This window comes from Eutrigla gurnardus (assembly GCF_963514095.1).
Source record: "Eutrigla gurnardus genome assembly, chromosome: 14".
Taxonomy (NCBI): Eukaryota; Metazoa; Chordata; class Actinopteri; order Perciformes; family Triglidae; genus Eutrigla; species Eutrigla gurnardus.
This window is the reverse complement of record NC_139937.1, coordinates 18,029,210-18,046,333: the sequence shown is the minus strand read 5'-3', so window position 1 is coordinate 18,046,333 and position 17,124 is coordinate 18,029,210. Positions and strand designations below refer to the sequence as shown.

At 47.6% G+C, this 17,124-nt stretch overlaps 1 protein-coding gene across 1 annotated transcript in view; it reads left to right on the top strand.

The window, feature by feature from the left end:
* Positions 1-7,792: 7,792 nt before the first annotated feature.
* cicb (capicua transcriptional repressor b) overlaps positions 7,793-17,124 on the top strand; it is a 26,776-nt gene continuing 17,444 nt past the window's right edge. Inside the window, exon 1 of the mRNA XM_084027806.1 lies at positions 7,793-11,762. Coding sequence (XP_083883932.1) covers positions 7,910-11,762 — 3,853 coding nt within the window. The 5' untranslated portion in view covers positions 7,793-7,909. The remainder of the gene's footprint in view (positions 11,763-17,124) is intronic.

Genomic DNA, 17,124 nt, shown 5'->3' with positions numbered 1-17,124 from the left:
TACATCAACGTTTAATCACCATGCAGCCTCTGTGTTTCTCTCTCAACACACATGCGCACAAACGCAGGCCAGCACACTGAAGTGGGGAAATCTTGCACTATATACACACAACACAGCTCCCTGTCAGCCAATCAGAACTTCCTTCTGTTTTTAGGCATTCATATCTCTTCTCTCTCCTATCATCCAGCTCTAATGAGAGATCAGCATGCACGCGTCAAATCCCACCGGCAGGGGACGCTGGTCCTAGTGAGATCCCGCATGGCTGTCTGTCTCAGCATGAGTCTGGTCTTTCTACTACACTCAGAGCAAAGGGATTATGTAATGTTTACTATTATGGCCCTATATCTCGAGTGAGATCGTGTTGCTGCCTCTACTATGTGGAGGTTCGAACTCACAATCCTGATGCCATGTATGAAAAGTTATGGCACGTGCGGGACGCTCGCCTCGCGCACGTGCCACCGTCTCAAACGTGCGCATCTTTTCTCTCTCCAGTCAGCTCGAGTCTCGGCACACCGGTTCGTCTCCAGCAGCCGCTTTTTTTGCCTGCGAGGAGTTACAAACACGGGGTTAGCCGAGTTTACGCCAGACCACGCCCTCTCGGTCCAGCTGGTGGCAACACTCGTGATGACATCACCGGTGCGCGCGCCCATTGGCCCCGAGACGTCGCACACCTGCCCAATCGCCTGCCGGTGAAGTGACGTCAGCCGGGACCGTTCCCGTTAACTTTCAGTGGAGGGGGCGGGGCGGAGAGATTGCCGACGTCAGAGCCAGCGGGATGCTGCGCCGTGATTGGCCAAAATGCGGTGAAAGTCAGCGTCTGTTGCTGAGAGAAAAGGGAGAGGGGGAGAGAGGGTGAGAGAGAGAGGGAGAGCGAGAGAGGGAGAGCGGTTTTCAAGGGGCACCGATGCGTCGGCTGCGCCGCATAAAAGTTGCCCAGCTCCCTAAACAAACTTCTGCAACGAGCACTCCCGCTCATGTCTCACACGTGTCAGTGCTTGTCCTTGAACAGCCTCACTAATAACTCTTTACACTTTAAACGCAGCGGTTGCATGCCGGGACACGGAGGGCAAACAGCCGCATTGTGGCGCTTTTAAATCCTGCTGCACCAACTTCTGCGTGGAGAAGCAGAAGGGCTGATGCATTCCCAACGTCTGCTCGGGGATGGCACTTGTGCTGTCAATTATGGTAAACATGCTCCTCTTCGGTAGGGGAGGGGGCGTTTGTGCCTTTCTATTGGCTCGCGGTAATTCGGTCCCTCCCCCTCGGCCCTCCCACATGCTGTTCCTATGGTTCCCAGAGCTCTTATTGGATACTGTAAAGTTTGGGACAGGACACCGGTCTGCCTCAGCATCCCCGCCGCCATTGGCTGGACACCCCCGTCTTTCAACTGGAGTTTGACAGCCCGACACGCCCCCTGGTCTGTAGCGCCGGCGCTGATTGGCTACTGTAACTGTCAGCGACCTCTGATTGGTCGGTTTGCCCAGCTGTTAGTGGTTCATTCACCATTTTGTGACTGTAGTGGAAAAGAAGACCGATAGTTTTTTTTTATAGCCTTGTACGAGTTTCTGTGGGGGTAAGACATGTTTTGCGGAGGAAAAGTAAAGTGCGAGTCCGGACCGAGCGGTCGTCAGAGCCGACAGCCGACGGATGTTACCGAGAGTTGTGGCAGCCTCCTCCTCCTCCTCCTCCTCCTCAGCAAAATAACACCATAAATCTTCCCGTGGCGAAGCGGGTGGGGAGAAAGAGAGAAAAAAAAGCTGTTTGGGTGAGTTGAAACTAAGTTAGCAAAAACGCAGCTACGCTCAACTTGACACGGTTTTTTCCCCCCGATGTCGCGAGCAGCGAGTGAGCGCGAGACGGCCGCCAACTGCCAACGGTCGGGTCTGTTGTTCCCGTTAGCGTCCGAAGAAACGGAGTGACACCGCTCGCGAGCCGCGGAAGAGCCGAGGGAAAAGGGGAGGGGTGGTGGCGGTAGAGAGGGGGGGGGGAGTGTGTGTGTGTGTAACAGCCTTTTAAAAAACTTTCTCAAATGTTTTTACCGCAGTCCCACGAAACGCGTTCGCCCTCCGCGGGTGACATTAGCGTATCGTGGTAAATGTTGAGTACTTTTTCCGACGAGCACGGCTTCCGAGTTTTACGTGGAGCGTAGTAAAAAAAAAAAAAAAAAAAATCGACCAGTTTGCAGCACTGCAGCCCAAATGTTTACCAACAGCGACGCTAATTTAGCGAGTTTTTATATAAAAGCGGAAAACTGGAAACAAGACAGAATATTACACCCCTTTATCGTTGTGGGATCCGGGCTGACGGTGTCATGATGTGGGTACTAGTAGTCCGCTACCGTCGCGTACTACGTCTACTACAACCACTACTACTAACGTTACCGAGCTGCTTACTAGAGCGACACAGCAACACGGAAAGCCTGCTTTTGTCTCCTCTCCTTAAGTTTTTTTTTTTTAAATAAATCACGCAGACAAGAGTGTCACCTTACAGGCTCCATTAACGCAGCGGTTGCGCGCGTTAACACCAGGCGTCGTAGTGGATATATATTTTTTGCATGGCACACGTCGTTGAGGAAGCTTTTTAGGGCCCCTTGTCTTGTCTAGGATGATAAAAAAAAAAACGGTTGTTTGTGTTTGTTACCGAGCCTCGAGTCACAATACTGCTTTGACATTGTGGCGCCTCTCGTAGTACTCGCAGGAAGATCAGCGAGGAGGAAGCCGAGGGTTTTTTTTTTTTTTTTTTTTTTGCACTCGGTGTTTTCTCGGCTTTTCCCTCGTCGACACTCCACTTTCACTGCACATCAGTGTCGATGCACCCTTGACATCTCTGACTGGGCAGTTTTTTGTTTGAATGCAAACAGTTTTTGTCCCATTTTTCTCATGCATTTCAATCACAGGAATTGGACGCTTCTTCTTTTTTTTTTTTATGACATTTAATTCAGACACACGTCACTGCTGTACTTGTTGAGGCAGAAGACACATCTCTCATTGTGGAGGCATCTTTGCATACGGCTGGACCAGTGGGTCATTGATGTGGCATTGGCAGTTCTGCCATTTGGCCCCCAAATAGGAGCAGTCACCTCTGATCTATGCTTACAGCCTCCCGATCAATACGGGGCCAGAATGCACGCATTCTAGGACCTCAGTGTTTTCTCTTTTATTGATATAATCTACTTGTCAGATATGCCACCCACTAAACAGCTGCCAGTATTCACGCTACGTCACGTCTACACTGGCACGCTCACACACAGCTCGGCCTCTTGCTTCACCTCACATACCTGACCGAAAACGCTGTCTTTTACTCGTGCTCATGTTGCATTTATGATCACAGCCCAACTCGTGAGTGCATCAACCTGTGTGTGTAACAAAGCATGTTCTTTCCTTTTTGTTGTTGTTGCTGTTTCATGTGTGTGTTCCCCGGTGACCCAGTTAAGGGCAAAGCCGCCCTGCCATGCTGGAGCGAGGGCCACGCTAGGCTTCGTCTATCTGTTCCTCCGTCGTACCGTCGCACGTTCTTCCCTCTCCGTCCCTGTCCCCGTCACTGCAGCCCTGCGCCCATACAGACACCCATAAAATGCTTTTAGGAGAGGGATGAGCTGCAGTGTGCCTGGTGACTACGTCTACGCTCGCGCTGACTCCTAGTGCAAACGCAGGGTTGGACAAGGTAGACGCAACCTAAAGACAGCCGCATGCAGTCGTATACCTTGTTTACGATAAGCAGCTCAAACGCCCCAAAGTCTCTCTCTCTCTCACACACACACACACACACACACACACCGTGTTACAGTAGGGTTTAGGCTGAATTCTCTACAAATGACCGGTTAAACTGGCATCAAGGTGGAGGTTTATTATGGTTGTATAGTCCAGTCATGATTCCTGTACTTCACTTCTGCTTCTGTTAGTGTTGACATTGTGATGATGAGATTACCTGGCGTACATGCTGCCTTGCCCAACCCGCTAAGAAATAACCAGCACGGTGCTTTTGCTTCGAAAATGTATATTCCTAACCTCAAAATGCGATGTCATAAACATCACATATTTTTTATTATATCCCCTTTTTAGAGGAAGGCAAAACGTACGGCAACCAAAGTGTGAACTCCTGTGTGTGTGTGTGTCGTCTCGGTGTGTGTGTGTGTGTGTGTGTGGACAAGTGTTTATACTGCACAATGAGACAACATATAGGTCCAGGGGAGATTTTAACAGTGTATGCATGACTGCACTGTAAATTCCAGGGAGAGCGTTTAATGTGTGTGTAAAGTTTGATGTTGCTATGCTGTGGAGGGGGGTTGCATTGTGTGTGTGTGTGTGTGTGTGTGTGTGTGTGTGTGTGTGTGTGTGTGTGTGTGTGTGTGTGTGTGTGTGTGTGTGTGTGTGTGTGTGTGTGTGTGTGTGTGTGTGTTGGGTGAAACAGCATCTTTTTGTTGTGTAAGGAGGAGTCCAGTCCAACACCATGGAGACGTCTATTATGCGTCTATTATCCGTCTATTCAGGATTTACAGTCGCTCCAGACCGGAGCAGCGCATATCTCCCTCTTAACCTGCTCAAATCGTAGAAGGTGCAGATTTCTTGACTCACCTAAATTCTGACTGAGTTGCACTCTGCTTCGTCTGCACGCAGCCCAGAGGACAAACAGGATTCTTCAACAATTTCCTTAATATTTTTTTTTAGTGATAATAATTTATGCACTTTAAACCTAAGAAGAAAAAAAAAAAGAGATTTAATTTTAGACGTGCTCTTGGCATCTCATCAAACATTAAAGAGTTAAAGGTCTGCAGTTATTTTCAATATTGGGGCTGTTTGTGGAGCGTGCATTGTGTGTAATGCTTTTGATGTTTTTAGGGAAGAATTGGGGGGGCATGTGAAATGTTAAAATGATAGATCCTTCCTGCATGAGTTTAAATACGCCCCCCTGTAATTTAGTATCACTTATTTGAATATCAAATTAAATTCTGTGGATAAGATTGCTTTGTTTTTTTAGTTAAAATGTTTTCCTCAATCTAAATTCAACTAGGGCTCACACATCCGGGTAATAAATAGTTTCAGTTTGGTTACAAACTTGCATCAAATACTGAAACCAAAGAAAGGTCTTGGATGTCTGAATCTGAAACTCACGTTATCTACGTGGCGTGCACACACTCTGTTGTGCAGTCCATCCAGTACCTTCAAAGTTGCAGAATACACACAAATGCCTGCTAGTGGCTTATCAGCCAAAAGCCGAGAGCATTTTGAAAGGCCACGAGCATGACCAAACACATTTTTCTAAGCTAAGATCAGATCCTCCAGAGTAATTCAGTCAGCCAGACAGTTAGTCAAGTGGCCCTGACTCCTTCCTGTCTTTTCCAGTCAAGTACATGACCAGCACGCCCAATCCAGGCCTCCACTCTTATGACGGAGTGCTTGGCCTGGTGCTGCTAGTTTGGTACATTCACTCCGAATTTTCTTTCTTCTTGCCTTTGCGTTGTCTGAGATGGAGGCTGAATGGACGAAAAAATACTTGAAAGAAGGGAATGAACAGTATGTGAGTTTCACTTTTGTTCTCTTTATTTTGGTTTTGTTAATGATGCGTAATATACTGCATGGTCTGCTCATGAGGTATCGGGGAATATTTGTTTATATTTATATTGTCTTATCGGAACTCACATCAAAAGTACGGCTGATATTTTGCATCGATGCATTCATTTTGTGAGTCGAGATCAAACAACTTCACATTGACGTCGTATCTGTTTCAGTAAAAGCTGCTCGTCCCCTTCAGCTGGAAACTCTCAGAACCGGTGTTGTAGTTGGTTATAGATGAGCACAAATATCAACACGGCAGTGTTTTTCCAAATAGGTGCAATCCGCAGGAAGCATGACCGTTACAGCAGCGTGGGTGAACTCCAGATGTGAGGCTACACGCATGCTGCTGCGATGAAATACGAACCGCCAAGTATCACGTTTAATACCTGTGTCTGCAGAAATTACCATGGTGATGATTAATGTGTGTGTGTTTCACTACTGTCTGAGCATTGCCAAATCTGTAATGAAATACTGAAAAGCAGCACTGATATATTTTAATGGGAATGAAAGCCTCTTTGTGTGTTTTCTACGATAAATACTGTGTGTGTGTGTGTGAGGGCAGAGGTCAAAGTGGAGAGGCGGCGACGAGTGTGTGAGTGAGTGAGCGAGGTTGTTTATTAGTCATTCGGGACCAGGAAGAGATGCTTTTCTGTACTGCAGGAAGTAGCGTTGTGGCTGCTTCATGTTGTGCATCATTCGTTACAGTGAACAAACGGTTAACGACAAGGTCACCTTATGTACGTGTGACCAACTTTTCCAATGTCTCGGACGGGAACTGGGAGTGTGCGAGTTCGTCCATGTGTTCTTGTCTGTTTCAGTCGGAGTACGGACATTTGCACATGTTGTTGAGTTGCTGGGCTTAGTCGAGGGAAACACATATGCGCACGTCTGTGTGTGTGAGTGTGTGTGTGTGTGTGTGAGAGAGAGAAAGAGAGAGATAGACTGTATTTAGCCTGTAATCTTGCATCAGTGAGCGTGCCTAAATCTGTGCCAGCCTTTTAATTTCTCTCATATTGGGGTGTATTTTACCATGGCAGATTATTCGATTATATTTTCTTTTTGTTAACATTTTTTGTTTGTGTGCCTGTGTGTGTGTGAGAGAGAGAGAGAAAGAGGGAAAGAGAGACGATGACAAAAGACGCTTGGGAAAGACTGAGACATCGAGAAGGGGTGAGGGAGAGGCAGCGAGTGCTGGAATGACTGTGGAAATTCCCAATGACTAAACAAGAACTGGCTATTTGAACAAATAGCCAAACAGCCGTATACTCCCACCTCTCTCTCTCTCTCCCTCTCTCTCTCTCTTCCTTCCTCTCTCTTTCTCCTTCTCTCCGTCATGTTGTAGGGTGACCTCACCCAGGCCACTGCCAGGCCTTTTCCTCCCGATGGAAGTCAAAATAATGCTGTAGCGACCCGACGTTGAACACGCGGAATCTAGTCTGTAATGCAAAGCTTGAGAAAGCTACGCATGTCGAAGTAGCTGGAGGGAGTACAGTGGAGAGATCAGGCGACCCAGTGTGTGTGTGTGTGTGTGTGTGTGTGTGTGTGTGTGTGTGTGTGTGTGTGTGTGTGTGTGTGTGTGTGTGTGTGTGTGTGTGTGTGTGTGTGTGTGTGTGTGTGTGTGTGTGTGTGTGTGTGTGTGTGTGTGTGTGTGTGTGTGTGTGTGTGTGTGTGTGTGTGTGTGTGTGTGTGTGTGTGTGTGAGAGAGAAATGAACGTAGGCTTAATTAAAGGCAGATACTTGGATACTAGATTACTGTTAGAGACAACCTGAAGTGATTGACCTTATTATTATATATAATATTTGTTTACTTTTCTTTCTTTTGGCCTATTTTTTTTTTTTATCAACCGATCAAAACATAAATATATATTATTCCATGTTTTATTTATTATTTAGCATGATTTTAAAAGCCTTTAATTTCATGAAGCATTTATTTTTGGTAAATGTTGCAGTCTGGTTTTAAAATGGTGGGTATTAAATGTTGGGGGAATAAAAATGTTTTTATGTTTTGATTATATAAACTGGCACTTACACACAAACACACACAGACACGCTTGCATGCACACTCTAGTGGATCAAGCCGACTTGAAGGGTGAATGAGAGCATGTCAGATTTTGAGCCAATGTGATAGCCAGTGTAGCACACTTCCAGGTATGACGTCATTTTTATTCTCAGCTATTTTTGATTAAGAAGATAATAAATGACCCCCTGTCTTCTGTGTCTGCTTGTTCCTTTTCCAGGTTGCAACACGGAGGACAGCAGGACACGGGAAGGAAACATAGAGAAAGACAAAAAGGAGTGCCTTAGAAGTGGGGGAAAGACAAGAAAATCTGCACTTTGTGAACAGCGAAGAAGAGATGAGACCATTAAAGAAACACAGAGGGCGTTCTCCCCCTTTAACTAGAGGCAGAGGGGGGAGAAGGAGAGGGGCATCTCAGCCCCTTCAAGAGAAAGACCCCAAAAGAGTCAAGAGGGAGACACTCGTCAAAACCACACCGCATACACCCAGCACTCCCACACGCAAACAGATCCCGCCCACGGCCGCCGACTCTAACGAAGAGCCAATCACAAACAGCAATACGCCCACGAGGGAGGAACCCACTGAGCCGAGGAAACCTGTGGAGTCAGTGGAGAAGGAAGGAACGAAGGCGGAAGAAAAGACGGAGAAGGAAAAGATAGCGGGCACGAATGGGAATAGTGCTGCGTCCACCGATACTGAAGCATTTCCTACCTCTGCCCCGGCGCCACTCTCCACCGCCGCGCCCCCTCTGGCCCCCAACCACAGCCCCAGTTTAGGCTCCGTCTCGAGCAGGAAAACGGCCACATTTAAGGCTCGCGTTCCCAAGAAAAAATACACTTACGAGCACTTTGCTAGCAACGCAGGCGCCCTGACACCCATTCCTACCTCCAGCCCTGCACTCATAAACAGCTACTGCAATATTCACAGCAAGATTAGTGACAGTGTGAATATGCCCGTTAATAGTTTCAGGAGTAGTCACAATATTAGTAATAGCATTAACAGCAGTAGTGCTAACAGTTACACTACAAGTGGCATTAACAACGTGACTAACAGTAGTGCTGGGAGCCATAATACTTTAATCAATAGCAGTCATAGTAGAAGTAATAATTGCTCAGGTAATCAGCCATCAGTGCTAATTGTGGATAGTAAAGCTACAGAGGCAAACCATTTTGCTTCCACGGAGGACAAAGCCCTCAGGACAGTGAAATCCCAGGAAACAGATTCCCGAGCTGGGGAGAATGAGTCAGAGGGGGCCCCTAACTCAGTGCGCTCCTCATCCACCGACACAGCGAGTGAGCACTCGGCTGACCTGGATGCGGTGGAGGAAACAGGACCAAGCCTTCATCAAAAGAACCCCCACCACCCAGCTCCTCTCCATAACTCACACCATAAAGAGGCCAGTCTTTCAGGGGGATTAGCCGAAGCTCTGGCCAAAGGCATGAAAAACCAGAGGGTTCTCGCTCGCCAGATGAAGAGGACCACGGAGACCGGGGTTGGGGCGACAGGTGACAGAGGGGTTAAGGAGATCGATCCGTGCCCTTTGTCACCTTTGTTCAGACCAGGGGTGGTTCGCAGGGTGAGTGGAGGTACTGTGGAAGTCCAGCTCCAAGGAGAGGAGACCCTCGTTAAATACCCTTTCCACGGTGGGACTGCGATGTTGTTGTCGTCGGGGGCCGAGAGCACAGTGGAGTTCATTTTGGACGCCCCCCCACCTGGCATGACACCTGTGGCGGTCAGGACCCGGGTGTGCGTGCCCTTTGGTGGAGGGGAGGGGGGTCCTCTGCTGTACAGAGAGGGGATTGTCACTCAGGTGGACCCCCACCCCGGTGTGTCGTTTCCCTACCAGGTGCTCCTGAGTGAAGACCGAGAGACCATGGACAACGGCGGGGTGGGGGAAGAGAACGAGAAAAGGAAAGCTAATGCTAATTCTCAGGCTGTGTGGGTTTCCCGACAGAGTCTGAGGCTGCTCACTCCTCCCTGGGAGGTCCCGCATTTGGATGGCGGGAGGGCCAAGGAGAGAGAGCGCGAGAGGGAGAGGGAGGAGAGGGAGCGGAGGGAGGAGATGGAGGTGGAGAGGGAAGTGTGCCAGTTGAGTATTGGGATGGGGGTGCTGGGAGGGGGAGCGCGGCTGGGCCACGGTTTTTCACATGAAGGCGTTGCCGGGGGGCATCCCTATGGAAACGCACAAGCGCCGCCCCATTCCTCCACTGTGACCTCGAGTGCCGCTGGCAGCACGGTTCATGGCTGCGGGGAAAACTACTCCGACAGAGAGACTCAGAAACAGCCAAACACTCCAGACGAGGACGTTGAGGTATCTGGTTTTAACATGGCCCTCACTGTTGGTCCCAAGTCGAACGCTGGGACCTCTCAGCACAGAAACATCCTCTCCAAGTCCAGTTGCTACCCCCCCTCCTCCTCCCCCCACCTCTCTGTGGTGCGGGGTCTGGGACCCCCTCACCTCTCCACCCTAGCTAGTCCTCAGCCACCCCGTTCCCCTGCCTTACCGGGGTCTGAAATGAGCAACACCACTCCAAACCTACCTCCATCGAAGACCACTCCCACTCAGATCCCTACTCCCACTTCTGGAGGGGGGTCCTCCTCTACCTCCTCTCGCTCCAGGACTCCCCTCTCGTTGGCTCAGCAGAAATACAAGAAGGGCGACGTGGTGTGTACCCCTAATGGTATCCGCAAGAAGTTTAATGGTAAGCAGTGGAGGAGGCTGTGCTCCAGAGAGGGCTGTATGAAGGAGTCTCAGCGTCGAGGATACTGCTCCAGACACTTGTCCATGAGGAGCAAAGAGATGGAGTCAGCGGGGGGAGGGGGGGGAGGAGGAGGCAGCAGCTCAGGGACGGTCACCCCTGACCTGAGGGGGAGAGCAAGCAGTGAGTTCGAGTGGGACGACACGTCAAGAGAGAGTAGCGAGACCAGTAGCAGAGGGGACTCCAGACCCCGCTTGGTCCTCCCTTCCCTCCTCCCCCACGACCTGTCGTCACGCTTTGACTTTGATGAGTGTGAGGCCGCCACCATGCTGGTGTCATTAGGGAGCTCCCGCTCTGGCACCCCCTCCTTCTCTCCCATCTCCAACCAGTCGCCGTTCTCCCCTGCCCCGTCTCCCTCGCCGTCCCCACTGTTCGGCTTCAGGCCGGCCAACTTCTCGCCGATAACCGCCTCCCCGGTCATGCAACACCGGAGACACAGACAGCCCAGCGGGACCGGGGGAGGAGGGGCGGGGGTCAGTAAGGTGACAACGACCCCAGCTGGAGGAGGAGAGCGGGAGAGACACACTTCAGGTATCCAGCCCTCCTTCCATAGCAACCTAATGTTTACAGTCCCCATGAGCCCCAGCAAACGAAAGCCCGACGCGCCTCCTCCGCCTCCCCTCCCCTCACACCACCACGATTACACGGCCAAGACGGAGCTGGAGCAGGGCGACCTCAACAACTCTTTCCGGGTGCTCTCCCCCCAGACACCAGCTTCACATTGCACGCACACCCCCACCTTCTCCCGACCCAGAGGAGTGACCACCCCCTCCTCTAGTAGGCCACCGTCCTCCTCTGCTGTCTCCCCTCCTCCCCTGCTGGTGTCTCCAACACCTCCTTCTCCTCTCACTCCTGATGGTGGGCCTCCCCGTGTTGTACCTGTATCCCAGCAGGCCTTGCGGGACTCCCCTGTCATTGTGAGGAATCCTGAAGTCCCACTAGCGAAATTTACAGAGTGTCCCTTAGGAAGAGGAGGAGGAGGAGGAGGTGAAAACGAGGATAAAACCTCATCTAAAGACATCGGCCTAGCAACCCTCACCCCTCAGCCAATTTCAGGCCTCCAGGTTCCCGTCCCCATTAACGCTGCTGCAGCCACAGTTCCTAATGGCACTGTCCTCCTGCGAAGCCCAGCCCAAACTCTAGTCCTCGTGTCCCCGACACCCTCCTCCTCCCTGCCCACCACTGACACCCCTGCCACCCCCCTGCAGGCCCTGTCAGTTTCCATCAGCACGACAGTCACAGCTCCAGCTCCAAGTAGCACGGACAGCTCTGTGGAACGAGAGGAGAACAGGGGGACAGGGTTTGGGGGTGAGGTCCAGCAGCCGGTTCCCTGTCACCCATCTCCCACCGCTCTGCTGCCGCTGATCCTCCCAGCTGAGAGCCTTCACCCCGCCCCGCGAAAGGACATCATCATGGGACGTCCTGGCTCAGGTGAGAATTGATCCATAGTGCGGGTGTGTTTTGAGTGTGAGGTGAGGGATTGAGTCGATATTGGTGAATAGACAAATCAAGCAAATTAATTTCTGTATTCTGTGATCTTTAGAAAAACTCCAACAGTGTCTGTTCCAAAAGAATGAAACAAAGAAAAACTCCTGAAAGAAAATAGATCTTGTGAACGAGTAAATAATAACATTAATTATGGATAATGTGTTGAAAAATGTATTATATAGTGTGTGTAAGTGAAGAATGTTTACACACAATTCTCAGAGAGTATAGACTTTTTTAAATTCCTTACAAATAGAAATATCACTCAATCCAAACTACATTCCTACTTGACATACTGAATTGCAGCTCTGTACATACAAACGGAAAATGAAGGAACTGTTCTCCTCTGTTTCATTTTTAATGAATCCCAATATTTGGAACCTAACGGCCCCATGGGAAAGATTTTCTACAACATCCCCAGTTGTGTGGCATACAGAGTTGGGAGCGCTCTTTGTTTTTTTTCCTGCGTAATTAATATTTTTTGGTTTGTTTTTAAAATTTAATCACCAGCACACATGCCATGTATCCTCCAAATACAGTTATTAGAAATGTCTCGTACCTTTTTAAAGGATCTCTTTTTTTTAGTTGCTGTGTGACTCTTAAGCATCAACTACTAACACAGACACTGTCAACGGTTTACAGGCTAACCAGCGTTTTGCAGCATACTAGTAATTATTCTCATGCTCAGAGAAATATAGAGATCAGAGCATCTACATGTTGAGAAATGACCAAAGGACAATTATTGTGAATTCAGTTGAAGCTCCTGCCAGTGGCATGAGTATTAAAATAATAAGAGGACTAGGAAAATAATGTGTAAATGTAGAGTTTCTATTTCAAAGACACACACAGATTGAAAGAGGGGTGTTAATTTTAAGGACATTAGATAAAATAGTAAATAGAAACGACCTTCCATTAATATTTGCTTCTCTCTGTTTATCAAATACCAGCCAACTATTATATAATAATAATTCAGCTAAACAAACACGACCAAAGCATTAAACCTGTTTTTGTTTTATCTTGCCTGATAACGCCCGCAGTGTCATCGAGGCTTGGGTTCACGTGAACGTGCCTCGACCTGCGTGTGTTCATGCCCAGTTAAAGTCTGTCCACCTTCCTCATGTGTGCTGGTAGAACTAAACTAACCGGGTCTCAGGACAGCGTGAGCTCTGGGAAACCGGCACCTGTGATTCACCAGGTCAGGACTCGGCTTGTTGGAATCACTGCTGTCGACCCAAAAAAATCACTGTCTCTCTCCATGATTCACTCGTCAGCACTCAGTGAGGCAGGAATCCCAGAGAGAAGGGGGGCTCGGTTTATCTGATGTTAAATCACGTATCATATTTACGATATTTATATTTTCAAAATCATCAAAGTCATAATTAAAGTGATGTTGGATTTGACAGCTGGATGCAAAGTTATTCTTCTGTATTTTTGTGTGTTTGTGAGAAAGTAAGTGCATAAAAGAAAATGTATGGATGGGCACGGCTATTTTTGTGTTTTCTATTAGGATTAGACTGTACGTTATACAGGATTAACCTTGTTATATATCGTAGATTCCCTCCTCCAGCAGATGGAAACTTTGTGGCTGAGTGATGACCTTCACTACATAGACAAGACAATCCAACAGCTGGGATTAATAATAGAAAGAGGGAAGTTGGATAAAGAATCCAAACAAAAATAAGATCTTTGAGGAGTGGAGAAGTGCAGCTGTTTCCCTGCTGCGAATCAGTGCAACGCCAGAAATTAACATTTAAAGACCAGAGCCAAAGCGGGTATACGGGGTGTGGGGGCTACATGTATGTAGGCCAGTTTCCTTCCACTCGTTTCTGATTTTGTGTTTTTTAGAGAGCAGAAGGATTAGATCAGTAGGAGAATGAGGAATGCCTCAGAGAGGACGAGGAGAAAGACAGAGACGGAGGAAAAGGGGAGGATTTTACAGCACAATTGTTGTTTATTTCTTGAAAAAGTCCAACATTATAAGTGTGTGTGTGTGTGTGAGTCTTCCTGGCCCGGGTGACTATTATCTCCTTACTCACTACAAACTATTTCCGCTGACTCCTGCCGTGTCTGCGTTCATGTGCTGGTTTGTTTTATTGGTGACTCGTGTAACATTACAGTGCAACAAAGGTGTGGGCAACGTTCTTGGCCTCTGATGCTGCGGTGGGCTGATTCTAAATGTGTGTGTCTGTGTGTGCGTGTGTGTGTGTATGTAGGATATATGTTTCAGTGTATGGTGTGGGTGTGTTTTAGAATTCAAGCACTGGTGTGGGAAAACGCTGCACTTTGAAGCGCGTGTGAGTGTACGAGCACGGCTCACCATCGGCTGGAAATAAGTTCCCCCTTCTGTTGCGTTTGTGGACTTATAGTATCAGCCCTTTGCCCTCAGCGTGTGTGTACTCATCACTGTGTGTGTGGACGTTTTCCTGAGTGTGACAGAGAAGTGGACAGGAAAGGGAATGCTGTCATTTTGAGTGTACGGTCCCTGCTCAGATCCCCCCCCCCCCTTTTTTTTTCTTCTTTTGCATCTGAAAGGCCTCTGAATGAATGAATAGCATCTCTTTGTGTGAGTGTGTGCACACTTGCCTGTGTGTGTGTGTGTGTGTGTTTGTGTGTGTGTGTGTGTGTGCGTGTGCGCTGAAGAGTTGGAAAGAGTGTATGAGCTATTGCATATGGTGGTAGGAGAGTGTGAAATATGAGGGAAAGTGGGAAACACCGTGTGTGTGTGTGTGTGTGTGTGTGTGTGTGTGTGTGTGTGTGTGTGTGTGTGTGTGTGTGTGTGTGTGTGTGTGTGTGTGTGTGTGTGTGTGTGTGTGTGTGTGTGTGTGTGTGTGTGTGTGTGTGTGCGATCACACGTGTGGTATGTTTTTGTGATTTGCCAGTTTGTGTAGGTGTTCGTGTTTTCTTAGCAGCTTGTGAAATATGAGCAAATGGTAAACAGTACATTTCCATTTAAAGGTTAATTTAGTGTTCGTTAAATGATCTAAATTGAAGTTTGGGTCAGAATATATTATCAAACAAATCTGGGCAATTTTTGGATTCTGCGGCGTCTTTGGGAATTGTGTAACAAAAACAAAAAGGAATTGAAACGGGGTTACCGTAAACCCCTCTGGAGAAATAACGCTGACACTTTGTGATCCTGAATTATATTTGCATATTAAATATGTGCATCCCTGTGTAATGGTAATAAGTATGATTCAGAGTAGACGTTGAGTAACAGTATCCGTTCTAACGTCGTCATTTTTCTGCCAAAAAGAGTACACACATTTGATATGGGTCAGAATTCTGTTCATGTGAGGGTGAAAGCAGTGAAACAGTCAATTATTAATAACGACACATAGGATACATCAGGCCTTTCAGTCAAACCAAACAAATAGAGGAAAACATTTAGTGTGCAAACGTGATGTTCCTGTGGGCAGGTCGGATCTTTCATTTCATCAGGCGTGAATTAAATCCCTGTAAAATATCTGGCAGTTGATATAAGGACAATAATTTGAGCAAAGAGTTTATATATCTTGTAAAAAAAAGGCTAGATCTAGACAGAGACAGAGAGACCATGACTCGTAAGACGAAGGGAGCAGGTTAATAAATGTCATTCAATTCAGAGGAATGTATCCTGTGAGCTCCTCCACTCTTTTCTATGTTTCATACATTATAATCCTGCACATGCACGTTCATATTCTGTGTTATTGTTCATTTACTCAGAAATAAGGCGTCAATCCGCTGGCTCCGTTAAGCTCCACAACTGCCGCACACTTTCAAGACAAAGCTGCGTATGTTCCCTCCGTGTGTAAGCGCTTTCCCACCTTCGCTAATGAGTGAGTGAATTTAATGTCTTTCCAAGGCGTAACTTCCTGTGAAATCAAAACCGTTAAAGCAACGGGCAGAAAAGTGTTTGTGACAAGGTGAAGGATGAGACCTTTTTTTTTTGTCTTACACCGTCACGTGTGTGTTGCATGCAGTGTGTGTGTGTGTGTGTGTGTGTGTGTGTGTGAGTGAGACAGAGTAACCAAGCGTCAATCATTGAGGACCGGATATGATGTGTGAGCGCCAAACGTCTGTTGCCATGGCAACAAAGCAAACATCACACTGATGTAGCCTGTACATAACACAGAATATTCACAAATAGAAAATCGCAATCCGTGTGAGTGTGTGTGTGTGTGTGTGTGTGTGTGTGTCATGTGTGTGTGTGTGTGTGTGTGTGTGTGTGTGTGTGTGTGTGTGTGTGTGTGTGTGTGTGTGTGTGTGTGTGTGTGTGTGTGTGTGTGTGTGTCACTTTCCACTGAGAGAGGAGGAACCTCGGCGTGCTCACATGTTTACACACATCCATTTGGTTATTCTCGGTGGCTCCTCTTTAGGCGCTCTTTGGGTGTTTGAGTCAACGGAAACAATGCTGGATAATCGGAGGGTTTGCTCTGAATTATTTATGCGGTGAATCAAGTGTTCCAGGTCAAATATCCTTTATAATTACAACAGCCATTTCCACTCCTGCTACTGGTCTCCGTTATTTTGAAAATTACGATCATTATTATACACATTCATTTTGATCATATTTACATTTTTGTTGGCATTCTTGCACGTCAACATCCGTCCATCTAGCTCGGACGCCTGTGAGGAAAGTGTGCACGGTGTGCTTTTTATAGAGAGGACCTAGATGACTTTGCTGCTGTTATGGTCTTAAATGAGTCTTGTGTATTTGTTCCCTCTGTACCGAAACACACCAGCTTTCTCTGTATGACCACACATCGAAACGGCTCGGCGTCTCACGTACCGTGCCGCATGTTTGTGTCTGTGAGCATCATTGTTTCCTGAACAGGAACTCTTTTATTGCACACTTTGAGCATCTTTAATCAATGTGGGAAGAGACCTGTTTCGATATTAAATGTCAATATATCCCACAGTTAAAAAATGATTGGAAAAGCAAAATTACGACATGGCCATTTTATATTATTAACTGTGCATAACTCTCTATTTATGTCTCTCTGTCGTTTACACGTACGCACACAGTTTGTGCCACGCTGAATAAACATGTCGCACTCCCTTCAGCACAAGTGGATGCACTTTTTTCACGCTGTTATTTTGCACTTGGACACCTATTTTCCTCTGCCCTCTCGCTTTCCTCCGTCTCATTTTTTTAAAAATGTTTGTGTCTAAAAAATTACGAGACATTTGTTTTAACCCTTTGCTCCATCCCACTGCAGTGTTTTCGCTTCCCCTCCTCTCTACTTCGCTCTCTTCATCCTGGTCTACCCGGATACGGATACCCGGGAATAACATCCCCACTCCCTCCCGCCCCTGCTTTACGTAACGC